At 70.9% G+C, this 13501-nt stretch overlaps 2 protein-coding genes across 2 annotated transcripts in view; one reads left to right on the top strand and one right to left on the bottom strand.

Moving 5' to 3' along the window:
• ABCB6 (ATP binding cassette subfamily B member 6 (Langereis blood group)) overlaps positions 1–6012 on the top strand; it is a 36571-nt gene extending 30559 nt beyond the window's left edge. The window contains exons 16-20 of the mRNA XM_050917021.1: positions 1209–1383; positions 1758–1870; positions 3042–3136; positions 4645–4713; positions 5254–6012. Of these exons, the coding sequence (XP_050772978.1) occupies positions 1209–1383; positions 1758–1870; positions 3042–3136; positions 4645–4713; positions 5254–5395 (594 nt within the window). The 3' untranslated portion in view covers positions 5396–6012. The remainder of the gene's footprint in view (positions 1–1208; positions 1384–1757; positions 1871–3041; positions 3137–4644; positions 4714–5253) is intronic.
• A 470-nt stretch (positions 6013–6482) lies between these two features.
• LOC127030386 (uncharacterized) lies at positions 6483–12981 on the bottom strand. The gene is made up of 7 exons (XM_050916738.1): positions 12582–12981; positions 10380–10559; positions 9399–9569; positions 8756–8887; positions 7873–8216; positions 7362–7616; positions 6483–6919 (listed from the first exon to the last, which is right to left on the bottom strand). Exons 1-7 carry the CDS (start codon positions 12979–12981, stop codon positions 6722–6724), a joined length of 1680 nt encoding a protein of 559 aa, XP_050772695.1. The 3' UTR covers positions 6483–6721.
• Positions 12982–13501: the final 520 nt, after the last annotated feature.

Here is a 13501-nt window from a genome sequence, read left to right as displayed (position 1 = left end):
GCAGGGTACAGGGAGGGTGTGAGGGGCTCTGGGGGTGCCTGGGGCAGGGTACAGGGAGGGTGTGTGGGGCTCTGGGGTGCCTGGGGCAGGGTATGGGGGTGCCTGGGAGGCAGGGTACAGGGAAGGCATCTGCCCCAGTGCCAAGCGCCCGTCGTCCCAGCAGCTGACGAAGCTATGCTGGGCCGATCCCTACCCGTTGGGGCCCAGCCATCTCGCATTTCCCGGGCTGGTCAGGGACGCCCTGTGGCTAAGGTCTGGCTCGTGTTTGCTCCTGCTTGCGGGGTACCAGGGCTCCGGGGCAGATGCCTTCCCTGTACCCTGCCCCCCAGGCACCCCCATACCCTGCCCCACCCACCCGCAGCCCCCGAGGCGCAGCCCCCCTGGTCACGCGCTGGGCATGGACGGTGTCACCTCCCAGCAGCCCCAGCGTTGAAGGAAGGGAGCCCCGGCCGGCAGGGGGGTGAGACAGCTGCTGGCTCCCCGATGGAATGGATCTGTCCGGGAGCCCCAGCCCCCAAGGGTGCTTAGGGCAGGCCAGGCCCAGTGCTGGCATGGGGGGGAGCCTGCCAGGCCTTCACCATCTGGGTTTGTCCCGCAGCCCCTGGTGCCAGCGCCGTGGGGGCCCCAGGAGGGGGGTCTGAGTGTCTCCTGCCAAGGGCAGGTCGGGGGCCACGTGCTCCCCCAGGAACTTGGCCTGCTTTGTGGGACCCCTCCCCCATTTCCAGCCGGAGTTGGGGGGCAGAGCCCAGATGCCACGGCTAACGGGGCAGGCCAGCTCCCAGCCTGGCTTCAATTAGCTGCTGAGGATGGGGAGGGGGCCCAGGCCCGGCCAGCCCCCTTTGAAGTGCTCAGGGGGCCAGATCAAAGGCTTCCTGTGTTACCGCAGCCCCCCACGGTGGGAGGGGGGGCTTCTTTCATTTGTGCTCCGTGGGCAGGCTGAGGTGGGGGGCTGGGGGACCAGCTGGGGGGCCCCAGCGATGAGTCACTGAGAGCTTGGCCTCCCTGTGGGGGACCGAGGGCCTTGGGGCTCCGGCTTGGCCAGGCCGGCGGGGGGAGCAGGACCGGGGCCAGCTCGGCAGCTCCTGGGGGAGCCTGACGCAGCCCCCAGAAGCCCCAGGCTCGGCCAGGCCGGCAGGGAGAGCAGGGCTGGGGCTGGCTCAGCTGCCCCCGTGCCCGCGCTGATGGGCATGGCCGGGGCTCTCCTTCAGGTGACGCAGGCCTCGCTGCGCACCCACATTGGGGTGGTGCCCCAGGACACGGTGCTCTTCAACGACTCCATCTGCAACAACATCCGCTACGGGCGCATCACCGCCTCCGACGAGGAGGTGCGCCAGGCGGCCCACGCCGCCGACATCCACGACCGCATCCTCTCCTTCCCCGAGGGTGAGTCCGTCCCGCCGCGCGCGGCCTCCCGGGCCCTGCTGCATCACACCCGAACTGCCCAGGGCTGGCCGACCCCGCTGGGAGCCCCTGGAGCCAGCCCAGGGAAGCTGGGACGTGCCGTTAACCCTGCCTCCTTCCCGGGGGCTCAGCTGGGTCCAGTGGTGCCAGCTGCTTTCTCTGGGGACTCCCTGCCTCGCTCCCTGGGGGCGGCCCTGCCCCTGCCTGGCTGGGGGGCGAAGGGCCTGGCTCCCTAGTGCCCGGGGGAGCAGTGAGGAATCGGGGGGCACGAGGGGTGAGGGAGGAGAGGCCAGCCTGGCCCCGTGGCGCTGGCAGCGGGGGGCCGGGTCCTACGCGTCTGGCTCTGTGCCCCACAGGTTACGAGACCCAGGTGGGGGAACGAGGCCTGAAGCTGAGCGGGGGGGAGAAGCAGAGAGTGGCCATCGCACGCACGATCCTTAAGGGCCCGCAGATCATCCTGCTGGACGAGGTAACTGGGAACCCCCGGCCCCCTATCGGCCTCCTCCCTGCCCCTATGGGGCCCTGCCCCCCACAGCCCCTGTCCCCATCACCCCATCAGCCCCCTCCCTGCCCCCTACGGGGTCCTGCCCCCCATCACCCCATCAGTCCCTCTCCCTGCCCCCTCGGCCCCCTCCCTGCCCCCTACAGGGCCCTGCCCCCCACAGCCCCTGCCCCTGTCACACCATCAGCCCCCTCCCTGCCTCCTACGAGGTCCTGCCCCTCATCACCCCATCAGCCCCTCTCCCTGCCCCCTCGGCCCCCTCCCTGCTCCCCACAGCCCCTACCCCCATCACTCCATCAGCCCCCTCCCTGCCCCCTACAGGGCCCTGCCCCCCACAGCCCCTGCCCCAGTCAACCCATCAGCCCTCTCCCTGCCTCCTACGGGGCCCTGCCCCCCATCATCCCATCAGCCGCTCTCCCTGTTACCCACAGGGCCCCCTCCCCTCATCAGCCCTTCACCCCCCATCACTCTGTCAGCAATCACCATCCCTCATCCCCCAGGGTCCTCCTCTTCCCGCCATCAGCGAATGCCAGGCCCTCCGAGTGCCCCACTTCCCTCTCAGGTGCTTCTCACTCCCCACATCTCCGCCCTCATTGCTCGGGGCACCAGCTCTGAGCGAGGCCTGGGCCTGGCGGCCGACCCAGCTCACAGTGCTGAGCTGCTGCACTGCGGGCAGCTTCTGCCAGACACTTGGCACCATGGCTGGGTGGGTTATGGTCAGCTGCAGGAGGGGGGCGGGTACAGCGCAGCACAGGGTGGGTTCAGCAGGGCACAGGGCAGTACAGGGTAGGTACAGGGCGGGTACAGCATAGCACAGGGAAGGTACAGCAAGGCACAGGGCAGGCACAGTGTGGCACAGGGTGGGCACAGGGCAGGTACAGCATGACAGGGCAGTACAGGGTGGATACAGGGCGGGTACCACGTGGCACCGGGCGGGTACTATGTGACATGGTGGGTACAGCGTGACACAGGGCAGGTACAGCATGGCACCGGGCAGGTACATTGTGACACAGGGCAGCACAGTGGAGACAGGGCGGGTACTGCATGGCACTGGGCAGGTACTGCGTGACACAGGGCAATACAGGGCGGGTACCACGTGGCACCACAGCCCCTCCCACACACTGTGCCTGGCACGCAGGCGACGTCGGCACTGGACACCGAGACAGAGAGGAACATCCAGGGTTCGCTGGCCAAGGTCTGCGCCAACCGCACCACCATCGTCGTCGCCCACAGGTGGGAACGGGGCAGGACTTTGCACGGGCTGCCGGGATCAGGGGAGGGAGGCGGGAGCCCTGCAGGCCCAAGGGCTGGGGGAGCATTCCCTGGGGGGCTGTTACCGCACCCTGGGGGGGTAGCGAGAGTTCTGCTGTGCCACAGCCACACTGGGGCTGGCACTGACTGTGGGGGGCGTACCCCCTAGTGACCCCTCCCTGCAGCACAGCCTCCCCTAGTGCCACACTGCAGGGGGGGCCTCCGAACAGCCCTAGTAGAGTGGGGGCTGGCACAGGGGTCAGCGGGGCCCGACATGCTGGGGAACAGGGCACCTTGTGCGAGCTGGGGGGGGTCACTGCCATGGGTCGGGCTCTGACTGGTGTCTGTCTGGGGAGAGGGTCTCCGTGCGAATGGGTGGAGAGCAGCTGAGGAAGGAGAGTGCTTGGAGCCCCTGTCCTTCAGGATCCAGCCTGGGTGGGGGTCAGTGTTGCCCAAAGCCCCGTGTCTGCTGGGGGGCTTCCATGTGTGGCGGGGGGTACAGAGCCCAGCTGTCACTGCCCTCACCTCCGATGAGAAACACATGGTGTGAGCTTGGCTGGGTGGGCCCAGCTGCCCACTGAGAAGGAGCCAGACCTCTTTGATCCTGTCCCTGGATCCATAACCCTGCCTGGGCCTCCATCTTCGCCAGGCCTGCCCCCACGGCGTGTGCTGGCCAGGGGAGGGAGCGTCACCCCGTGAGCCGCTGGGCCTGGCTGCACGGGGCCTCCCACGGAGCTGGGACATGGGGTGTTGGTGCCCTTCTGCAGGTTCTGGGCACGTCTGCAGTGTCTGCCCCGGGGGGGCACGGTGGGGAGTGAGCAAAGGAAGGAGGTGGGGGCAGCGGGCACGAAGCCCTGGGGCACAGCCTGGCCCAGAGCGTGGGGTAGGGTCCCACCCTGGCCCCTGGCAGGCGAGGCGGAGCGTCCCCAGCCCGTGGTGACGGTGACTGATGGCCTTGCTGTGCCGTGGCTGGCCAGGAGCCGTATCCAGCAGCTGCTGGGCCCCGGCAGCGGGTCCTGGAGCCGGCGAGGCTGGGCAGGCCGAGTCACTGGGGCGGAGCAGCGTGTGGTGCTGGTGCCCACGGCAGCACGAGCGTGGGGGCGGCTGCGCTCTTTGTGGTGTCGCGGCGCTCACTGTCAGGAGCTGGGGTGGGCAAGGCTGGCACCACTGGCTGTGTGGGGAGTGGGTGGTGCAGAAAGGGGCCAGCGAGTTCTGTGGGGTGCACCTGGTGGGGCAGGAGCAGAGGGGCTGAAAGGACAGGCTGGGTGGGGCCAGGGAGTGCCAGCAGCACTCCGGGTGGCAAGATGGGCTGGGGCACAGGACTGGCTCGGGGCTGTGACCTGTGCAGGGCACCCCTGTGCCAAGCGAGGCGGGGGCGTCGCAGGCCCTGGGAGCTTGGTCACCTTGGGCCAGGTGTGGCTGGTGGTGGCTAGGATTGGGGCGGGGGGGGGGCTCTGCTCATGCGCTGGTAACGTACTGTCTCCCCCCAGGCTCTCCACGGTTGTCAACGCCGACCAGATCCTGGTTCTCAAGGACGGGCGCATTGTGGAGCGCGGAAGGTAACGTACTGACACAACCACAGGCGGGTCCCAGGCCCACCCTGGGAGACACAGCTGCCCCTGGGCTGGCACCAGGTGCCTGGCTGCTCCCTGGTCCCATGCTGGCCATGGCGGGCGGCTTGTGCCCGGTGGGATGGTCACAGCATGGGTCCGTCGGCTGCTGGCCAGGGGTGGGGACTTCACCAATGTGCCCTGGGCTGGGCAGAGCCCATCAGCAGGGAGAAGGGCAGGGTGTAGAGAGGGGTAGCAGGGGCAGGGCAGGCTCCAGGGGCCGAGTAGGGGCTGGGCAGCTCCCGGGGCAGGGCAGGCTGGAGCTGCAGGGGGCAAGGCTGGGGGCCTGGCAGGCTGCAGAGGGTAGAGCAGGGGCTGGCCAGTGCCCAGGGCAAGGCAGGCTGGAGCGGCAGGGGGCAGAGCAGGGGCTGGGCAGCTCCCCGGGCAGGGCAGGCTGGAGCTGCAGGGGCAGAGCAGGGGCCGTCCAGCGCCCGGGGCAGGACAGGGCAGGCTGGAGCTGCAGCCCCCTGAGCCCTGGCTCTCCCGCAGGCACGAGGAGCTGCTGCAGAAGGGTGGCGTCTACGCTGGGATGTGGCAGCAGCAGCAGGCTGGGGACGCGTCCGACTCCGACACAGAGAGCAAGGATCGCAGCTCCGAGAAGCTGCCGGCGGCCCCCAGGAAGGGTCCGTGAGCACAGGCAGGAGCCAGGGGACTTCGGGCAGCGCCAGCAGCACAGAGCTGCCCCAGACCCCCGCGCTGTGGCTGGCATCGGGCGGCATGCCAGCCCCTCAGGCTGTGTTATCTCGGCTTGTTTCAGAGCCGTGGCACCTTCCCGCAGCGGGGGGCAGCGGGGGACTGGCTCCACTGTTCCTGCTGTATGGTGAGTGGCCAAACTGGGCGAGTCGCGTCCTGGCCCAGGGACCCCCTATGAGCCTGGATCCCTGCTGGGCACATGGGCAGCCCACTGCACCCCCACCCCCCGCCATGGGTGGTGACGGTGCAGCCAGCAGAGCATTGCATGCTGGGACTGTGCACCCCCGGCATTGCTGCTACAGCTCGCCCCGGCTCCGGGGCCGCTGCCAGGCTGCCCGAGGTCAGGACGGGGCGGGGGAGCCCTTCTGGCTGGCCTTGTCCCAGGACACCGCTCTTTACGGGAGGCTCGCGGCTGCACTGGGGAGGGGGGAGGTGCTGCCCCCCAGGACAGAGCCCTGGAGCGGGGCACTAGGGGGTCAGAACAGGGAGTTGGTTGGGTTTCAAGTTTTGATTTGATGTCTCTTGTTGCTGAATCTTGTAAACTGCTTGTGGCCAGCTCTGGGCTCCGGCTCCGTGTTGTCTGGGGGGGGCAGGCCCAGCTCTCTGGATTGGGTGGGGGGAGGCCAGGCCTGGCTCCAGACGGGGCTCCTGGAGAATCTGCACTCAGCCTGGGGAGGGGAGGGAGGGGGGAGGGAGTTCAGCAGGTCACCCAGCGCGGGCCGTTCTCAGGGGCCCTGCCCCAGACATGCTGGGGGGCCCCGCGAGAGCCGACCCTGCGCAGTTCTCACAGGAGCAGTGTGGAAGGAGCGATCCCTCCGACCCCACCCCACAATCCGGCAGCTGAAAGCGCTTTTCAGGTGATAACCAGCAAGTGAGGGACAGTGCCCCCGGGGGAGCTGAGCATGGAACCCAGGAGTCCTGCCCACCCCCTGCTTCTCAGCTGTGCAGGAGGAATGCCAGCATGTGCAGAACCCCGGCGTCCGCGGGCAGGCGCTGAGAGGTTTAAACGGCTCCACACGGACGGACAGAACTGGTTCTTTATTGAGGGAGTGGGTGAGGTACAGCAGGTCCCCTCCCTGGCCCCGCCTGGCACGTGCCAAGGGCCCTTTCGGAGCCTGAATGCTGCCCTCCCGCCCCTGGCTGCTCATCCCAGCTGGGCCTGGCGCTGTGGCTGATGCCTGGGAGGGGGCACGGCCCCTGCGGCTGGCTCTGAGCGGGCGTGGGGGGCTCTGCAGGGAGCAGGAACCAGGGATGGGAACTGGCTTCAGTCGTCATCCTGCTGCTGCTGCGTGTGTGCGGCCTGGTACCAGAGCATGGTGGGCAGGTTCTGGCAGCCCAGGAACTCCCTCCTGCGCTCGTCCTCCGTCAGCGCCGGGGTGTTGTGGCAGGGCGCCCCGGCCAGGGTCACGTTGAGCAGCTGCAGCGTGGCCCCAGGAGAGGAGCCGGCTGCCCGTGGGCCCGCCTGGGGTAGTGAGGGAGGCAGCGTCAGGGCCTAGGGGGCTCCTAGGGGTGCCGAGTTTGCTCTGGGAGTCCCCCGGGTGGGTGCCCAAAGCCTGGGGAAACCGCGCTACCCCTGGACAAACCCCCAGCTGTCCTGATCCCCGGCCCGGGCACCAGAGGCTGCTCATGGACACCCGCTCCCTGGACGTGCTGCCTCCTTGTGCCAATCCCCAGTGAAGCGGGGGACCCCAGGGACAGGGGACCCCCTGGTGTCAGTGCTGCAGACTTGTACCACTCATCCCCCTGCATGCTGGAGGTTGGTGCCACTCTCCGACATGCCCAAGGGGCAGCTCCAAGGCGGGCATAGGCCTGCACCGTGTGATGTGGGCATCTCCTGTGGGGTTGGTGCCACATGCCCTCTGGTGGCATCTCCCTTGGCACTGCCCCCCGCCCTGCGGACCCACCTGCAGGAGGTGCTGCAGCAGGCACTGGTCGGGCTGCAGCCGAGCCCAGAACTCGCTGAAGGCCGAGCCCCGGGCGAAGTCAGAGCCCCGCTGGCCGCTCACTAGCACCACGTTTCCGTGCCGCCCGGACGCCAGCAGCTTCTTGGCCAGCAGGCCCGGGTAGCTCTGGTCGAGGAAGAGGAAGACCCTGCGGGCACTGCAGCCCTCCAGGTCGGCCAGGAGCTCGGCCACAGGGTAGCGCTCCTTGGGGTCAGCCTGCGGGGGAGGGAGGGGGGAGAGCGTGCCCGTCAGTGCCTTCCCCCGCCTGCCCACAGCACCGAGGGGCCCCCCCACACACATGCCAGCTGCATGGAGACTCCAGGCAGATCAAGGGAATTCCAGCAGCCCAGCACTTGAAAGGGGGGATTAAGGGGGGTGATCCTGCCCACCCACCCAGCGCAGATGAAAGTGCCAAGCCGGGGCCTTTGAAGTGCAGCAGATCAGAGGGAAGGGGGGAGGGCAGCGAGCTCACCTCCACCTGGAGATCAATGGGGAGGCTGGTTCTCTCAGCCCCACCTTGGGGGCAGCAGAGGGGGACACAGAGCCACGGAGTCACCCCGCATCTCCTGGCTGCAGAACCCCTCACCACCCCAGGGATGCCGGGGGTCCCAGCTGGGGGGTGCCCGTGCAGCGCCCCACTCACGATGCCGTTCTTGTTGGTGTCCCACAGGAGCATGGTGCCGTCGCTCCGGGTGGGGCTGTTCAGGTAAAGCACCAGCGAGTCGGCGCAGTGCCGTGTGCGGCACACCAGCGCCAGGTGGCTGCGGATCAGCAGCTTCTCCGTGGCTGGATACACGTCGCCCACCTCTGCAGCCACTGGGGGCGGAGGGCACAAACACCTGTCAGGCCTCGGGCAGTGCCCGCCCAGAGACCCCCCTCCGGCTTCCTGGGCCTCCCCCAGCCACCTCCTGCCTGCTGATACAGCCCCAACTCTGTCACCACACCCTGCATCATGCCCCTGGCCTGGTCCCCACCGAGCCCCCTCCTGCACCAAGCTCAACCCCCTGTGACTGGGCACTGCCCCACCTCTCCCCTGCCCTGAAGGGCTGCGCCAGTCTGGGGCTGAAGGGGGGGAGGGAGAAGGCTGGTGCCAGCTGCAGGAGGGGGAGGGGCTGTGCCAATCAATGCCCTAAGCGATGGTTCACTTGGGCCCAGTCCCCGGGGTCTCCTCTCTGCACCTGGAGGCAGCGCCCTGAGACCCAGCGTCAAGGCCAGTGCTGGTGCTCAATGCCCCACTTAGCCCCTGCTGGAAGGGTCGGGGGTGACCCACGGGGGTTCCCCATGGCATGGTACCCATCCCTCCCACCGGGGAGTCCCTCAAGCCCCCAGCCACCCCTGGGGCCGCAGGCCCTGACCTGCCGCCTGGCCGTCGCCCGCGAAGAAGGCCTTGATGTTCTCCTGCCGGAAACCGTTCCGCCGCAGCATCTGGGCGAAGAGCCACAGGTTGTGGGCGTGGTGGGGGTAGGTGATCTGGTCCTGCCAGCCGCCTGCGGGGTGAGGGGGCACAGCGTTAAGGGCAGCACGGGGCTCGGGCGGCTGGGCAGGGAGGGGCCAGAGCCTGGCAGCACCTGCCAATGGGATGTGGGGGAGGCACCATGCCACTCGGGCTCTGATGGGGCGCCCAGCTCCCAGCAGCAGGACTCAGCCCCTCAGCGCCAGGAGAGGGCAAGGGCAAACCCCGTTCAGCCCCAGAAAAGAGCCTGGAGCAGGCCGCTCTCCCGCATGGCCAGGGGGTGAGACCCACTCAGCCTTGCGCCTCTCTGGGGGCTGATAGAGGGATCTGGCCTGGCGACGCCCCAGCCCAACCCACGTCCCACAGGGCCCCCAGCTGGGAAATGCCTTTAACCCCCGGTCTATGGGGCTGGCTCAGAGGGGAAGGGCCCTGTGTCCCATTCCCTGCCCCCCTGAGCCAGCCAGGCCCCTGCCCTGGGGCTGCATCAGAGCCCGGGCCCCCTAGAGGGGCAGGAGCATGGCCCGTTCCCCACCCTGGGGCCACACCTGAAATGAGCACGGCGTGGTCGCAGGTCTGGTACACGCGGCAGGACTTGTGGGAGGGCAGCTGCTGCCGGTGGCACCGGCGCGTGTTCTTGTCCAGTTCGCAGTGAGCGGCCGCGGGGCCGGGGCTGACCACGGGGAGCGGCTGCGGACACGGGCTGAATCCTGGCAGTTCTGCCAGGAAAAGCAACAGGTGAGATGTGGCAGGACTGGCAGACAGACGGAGGGGGCAGGGCCCACAGACAGACAGAGGCGGGGCAGGGCCCACAGACGGACAGACAGAGGTGGGGCAGGGCCCACAGACAGACAGAGGCGGGGCAGGGCCCACAGACAGACGGGAGGGGAGCACCCACAGGCTCATGGCAGCGCAATGGCTGAGTGAGAATGGTGCAGAGGAGCACTGGGGTCAGAGCGCCGGCCGAGGGTGCCCAGGGAACAGCCTCCTGCACTAGCAGGGCCCGGGAAGGCTGGGGCCAGGAACCCGGGATGGGCCCCATGCCCCAGCGGCCAGGAACCCAGGGTGGGCCCAGCAGCCATGGCCGCGGGCCAGGAACCCGGGGTGGGCCCTGCGCCCCAGCAGCCAGGAACCCAGGATGGGCCCCATGCCCCAGCGGCCAGGAACCTGGGGTGGGCCCCGCGCCCCAGCGGCCAGGAACCCGGGGTGGGCCCCGCGCCCCAGCGGCCAGGAACCCGGGGTGGGCCCCATGCCCCAGCGGCCAGGAACCTGGTGTGGGCCCAGCAGCCATGGCTGCGGGCCAGGAACCCGGGGTGGGCCCCGCGCCCCAGCGGCCAGGAACCCGGGGTGGGCCCCGCGCCCCAGCGGCCAGGAACCCGGGGTGGGCCCCGCGCCCCAGCGGCCAGGAACCCGGGGTGGGCCCCGCACCAGGGCCCCGGGTGCGGGGAAGTGCATTCTCTGTGCAGAGGAGCCAAGCTGGTGCCAGAGCTGCCCCTCGCTGCCGCCCCCCAGGCTCCCCGCACACCCACCTACACAGTGCAGCCTCTGCTGCCGCTTGGGGTCCTGCGCCGCCACCACCAAGGGCAGGAAGTGAATCTCGCAGTCCCCCACCGGCGGCGCCTCCCGCGTGCCCTGCCCGCCGCGCCCGCGCCGCTTCGTCTGGTTCTCACAGCGGCTCCGCAGGGCCAGGGTCAGGCACTCGTAGCTGCCTGTGGGGCGAGCGCACGCTGTGGGGGGCTGGTCTGCGCATGGGTGGGCAGAGCTGAGCAACACGGTGACCCATGCGGCCAGAGCCTGGGACGCATCGCACCAGCCACGGTGTGGGGCAGAATCGGCCCCTTCACATCTAGTGCTGGAGAGCGCCCCCATCTGAGCCCCTGCCCGCTCCCCGTGCACAGAGACCCCTAGCGCCCCCCACTCCCCGTGCACAGAGACCCCTAGCGCCCCCCACTCCCCGCTCCCCGTGCACAGAGACCCCTAGCGCCCCCTACAGGCACCGGGGCAGCCCAGACTGCCAGGGAGAGCCTCCTACTCCCCACTCCCCACGCACAGAGCCCCCTAGTGCCCCCTACTCCCCGCTCCCCACGCACAGAGCCCCCTAGCGCCCCCCACGGGCACCGGGCCAGCCCAGACTGCCAGGGAGAGCCCCCCCCGCTCCCCGCGCACAGCGCCCCCTAGCGTCCCCCAGGGGCACCGGGGCAGCCCAGACTGCCAGGGAGAGCCCCCTCCCTCCCGCGCACAGCGCCCCCTACTGAGCCCCCGCTCCCCGCGCACAGCGCCCCCTAGCGCCCCCCACGGGCACCAGGCCAGCCCGGACTACCAGGGAGAGCCGCCCCCCGCCCAGCCCCCTGCGCACAGCGCCCCTTACTGAGCCTCCACCCGTTCCGGCGCACAGCGCCTCCTAGTGCCGCCCACGGGCACCGGGGCAGCCCAGACTGCCAGGGAGAGCCCCCTGCCCACAGCGCCCCCTAGCGCCCCCCACGGGCACCGGGCCAGCCCAGACTGCCAGGGAGAGCGCCCGCCGCCGCCCCCTGCGCACAGCGGCCCCTACTGAGCCCCAGCCCGCTCCCCGCGCACAGCGCCCCCTAGACCCGCCCACGGGCACTGGGGCCAGCCCGCCCCCGGCCCTCTCTGCAGCCCCCGGGGGAGGCAGCGGCCGCAGCCTGCGCACGCCCCGTCCCTGGGCTACAGGCACCAGCCCCGCCACTGGCCGGGCTCAGCTTCCAGGGCAGGACACGGGGCCATTTCTCGCCTTGGCTCGGGTGGCCCCAGCGCCGCGGAGCCGGGACCTGCCCAGGCTCGGATAGGTGCAGGCAGCACCCGGGGGCCCGGCTGCCCCATGACAGACAGGCGGGGCAAGGGGGCTGCGCCGGCAAATCTAGCGAACCTCCTCTTCCCGGGGCGCGCCCGCGATCTGCCCCATCGCTCTGAGTCGCGGGGAGAAAAGGGGCCGCGGGCGCTGCTGGGTCGGAGGAGATCGGACCGAGCTGGGCTCGGAGGCACAAGGGGGGCCGGGGACCGGGGGCAGCAGCGGGCCCGGCCGGGCTGGAAGGGGGGCAGGAGCCGGGCTCGGGGCCACGAGGGTCCGGTCCGGGCTCGAAGGGGGCCGGGGAGCGGGGTGCAGAGGGGACATGGGGGGCTGGGGCGGGGTCCAGGGAACGGGAGCGGGGCACAGAGGGGACATGGGGGCTGTGGCGGGGACCGGGGGCGGGGCACAGAGGGGACATGGGGGGCTGGGGCGGGACCGGGACAGGGCACAGAGGGAACATCGGGGCAGTGGCGAGGACCGGGGCATAGAGGGGATATGGGGGGCTGGGGCGGGACCGGGGTCGGACAGGGAACGGGGAACAGAGGGGACATGGGGTTGGGGCGGGACCGGGGCACAGAGGGGACCTGGGGCTGAGACCGGACCGGGGCACAGAGGGGACATGGGCCTGGGGCGGGACCGGGGCACAGAGAGGACATGGGGGGCTGGGGCGGGGCCGGGGATCGGGGCACAGAGGGGACATGGGCCTGGGGCGGGACCGGGGATCGAGGCACAGCTGGCGCTGGGGTTGGGGCGGGACCGGGGCACAGAAGGGACATAAGGGGCTGGGGCGGAACCGGGGCACAGAGGGGACATGGGGGGGCTGAGGCTGGGGCGGGACCGCGGGCGGACGGAGAGCGGGGCACAGAGGGGACATGGGGGGGGCTGGGGCGGGAAGGGGGCGGCCGCGACCGGCCGGGCTCACCCAGATATACGCGGTCCGGGCCCCGGCAGCGCCGCCGGCTGACGCCGAAGTCCAGCTGGAAGAGCCGCAGCGGGTGGCCGAAGCTGGCGCCGGGGCTCGGGTCCAGCAGCAGAAGCGCGTCGTGCGCGGGGGGCGCCCCGGGGCCGCCCCGGTTGGCGTCGCTGGCCGCGGCAGAGCCGTCGGGGAACAGAGCCCGCAGCTTGTGGCCGGGCCGGGCCGGCTCCGACACGTAGAGCGCGGGGCACTCGGGCTCGGGGCCGCCCCGCGGGGCGCACGGAGCCCCCTGCAGGTATCGCAGGGCGGCCGCCCCCCAGCGCCGCAGCCGGGGCTGGGCGAAGCGGCCCGAGCCGCCCAGGGGCTGCGGCAGGGCGGCCAGGAGCAGCAGCAGCAGCGGGGCCATAGAGGGGACCGGTGCCCGGGCCGCGTCCCGCTCCCTCTGGGGCGGCCCTGCCCGGGCGGTCCCCCCGGCTCTGCCCTCCCGGGTCCCGGCCAGTCCTGGAGGCGGGAGCCCCGGCTGGAGGGACCCTGGGCTGAGGCGCGGCCCGGGACCCTCGCTGCTTTCCCCGACCCTGCCAGCGCCGGACCGGCTGGAGGCGAGGGGGGAGCGGGCGGAGTCAGGCCCCCCTGGGCGCCAGGGAGGAGTCGGGTGGCTGCAGCTTCGGTCCCTGCTAGTGTCATGAGCAGGATGCTGAGGGCCGGCCCCGGGAGCGAGTCCCAAGTGACCCAGGGCTGGGCCGGCAGGCGGTGCGGGGGGGACCCAGGGCTGGGGCAGCAGGGGGTGCAGGGGGGGCTGGGGCGGCAGGGGGTGCGGATGTGGGGGAGCCTTGGCAGTGCTTTCCCCCCTGCTGAACACCAACCAGCAGGGCACCAGGAGCCAGGCAGCCACTGGCAGGAAGGGTGGGAGGTGTTGGGAAGCCCCA

This window comes from Gopherus flavomarginatus, chromosome 10 (assembly GCF_025201925.1).
Source record: "Gopherus flavomarginatus isolate rGopFla2 chromosome 10, rGopFla2.mat.asm, whole genome shotgun sequence".
Classification (NCBI taxonomy): Eukaryota; Metazoa; Chordata; order Testudines; family Testudinidae; genus Gopherus; species Gopherus flavomarginatus.
This window is presented reverse-complemented; position numbering and strand designations above follow the sequence as displayed.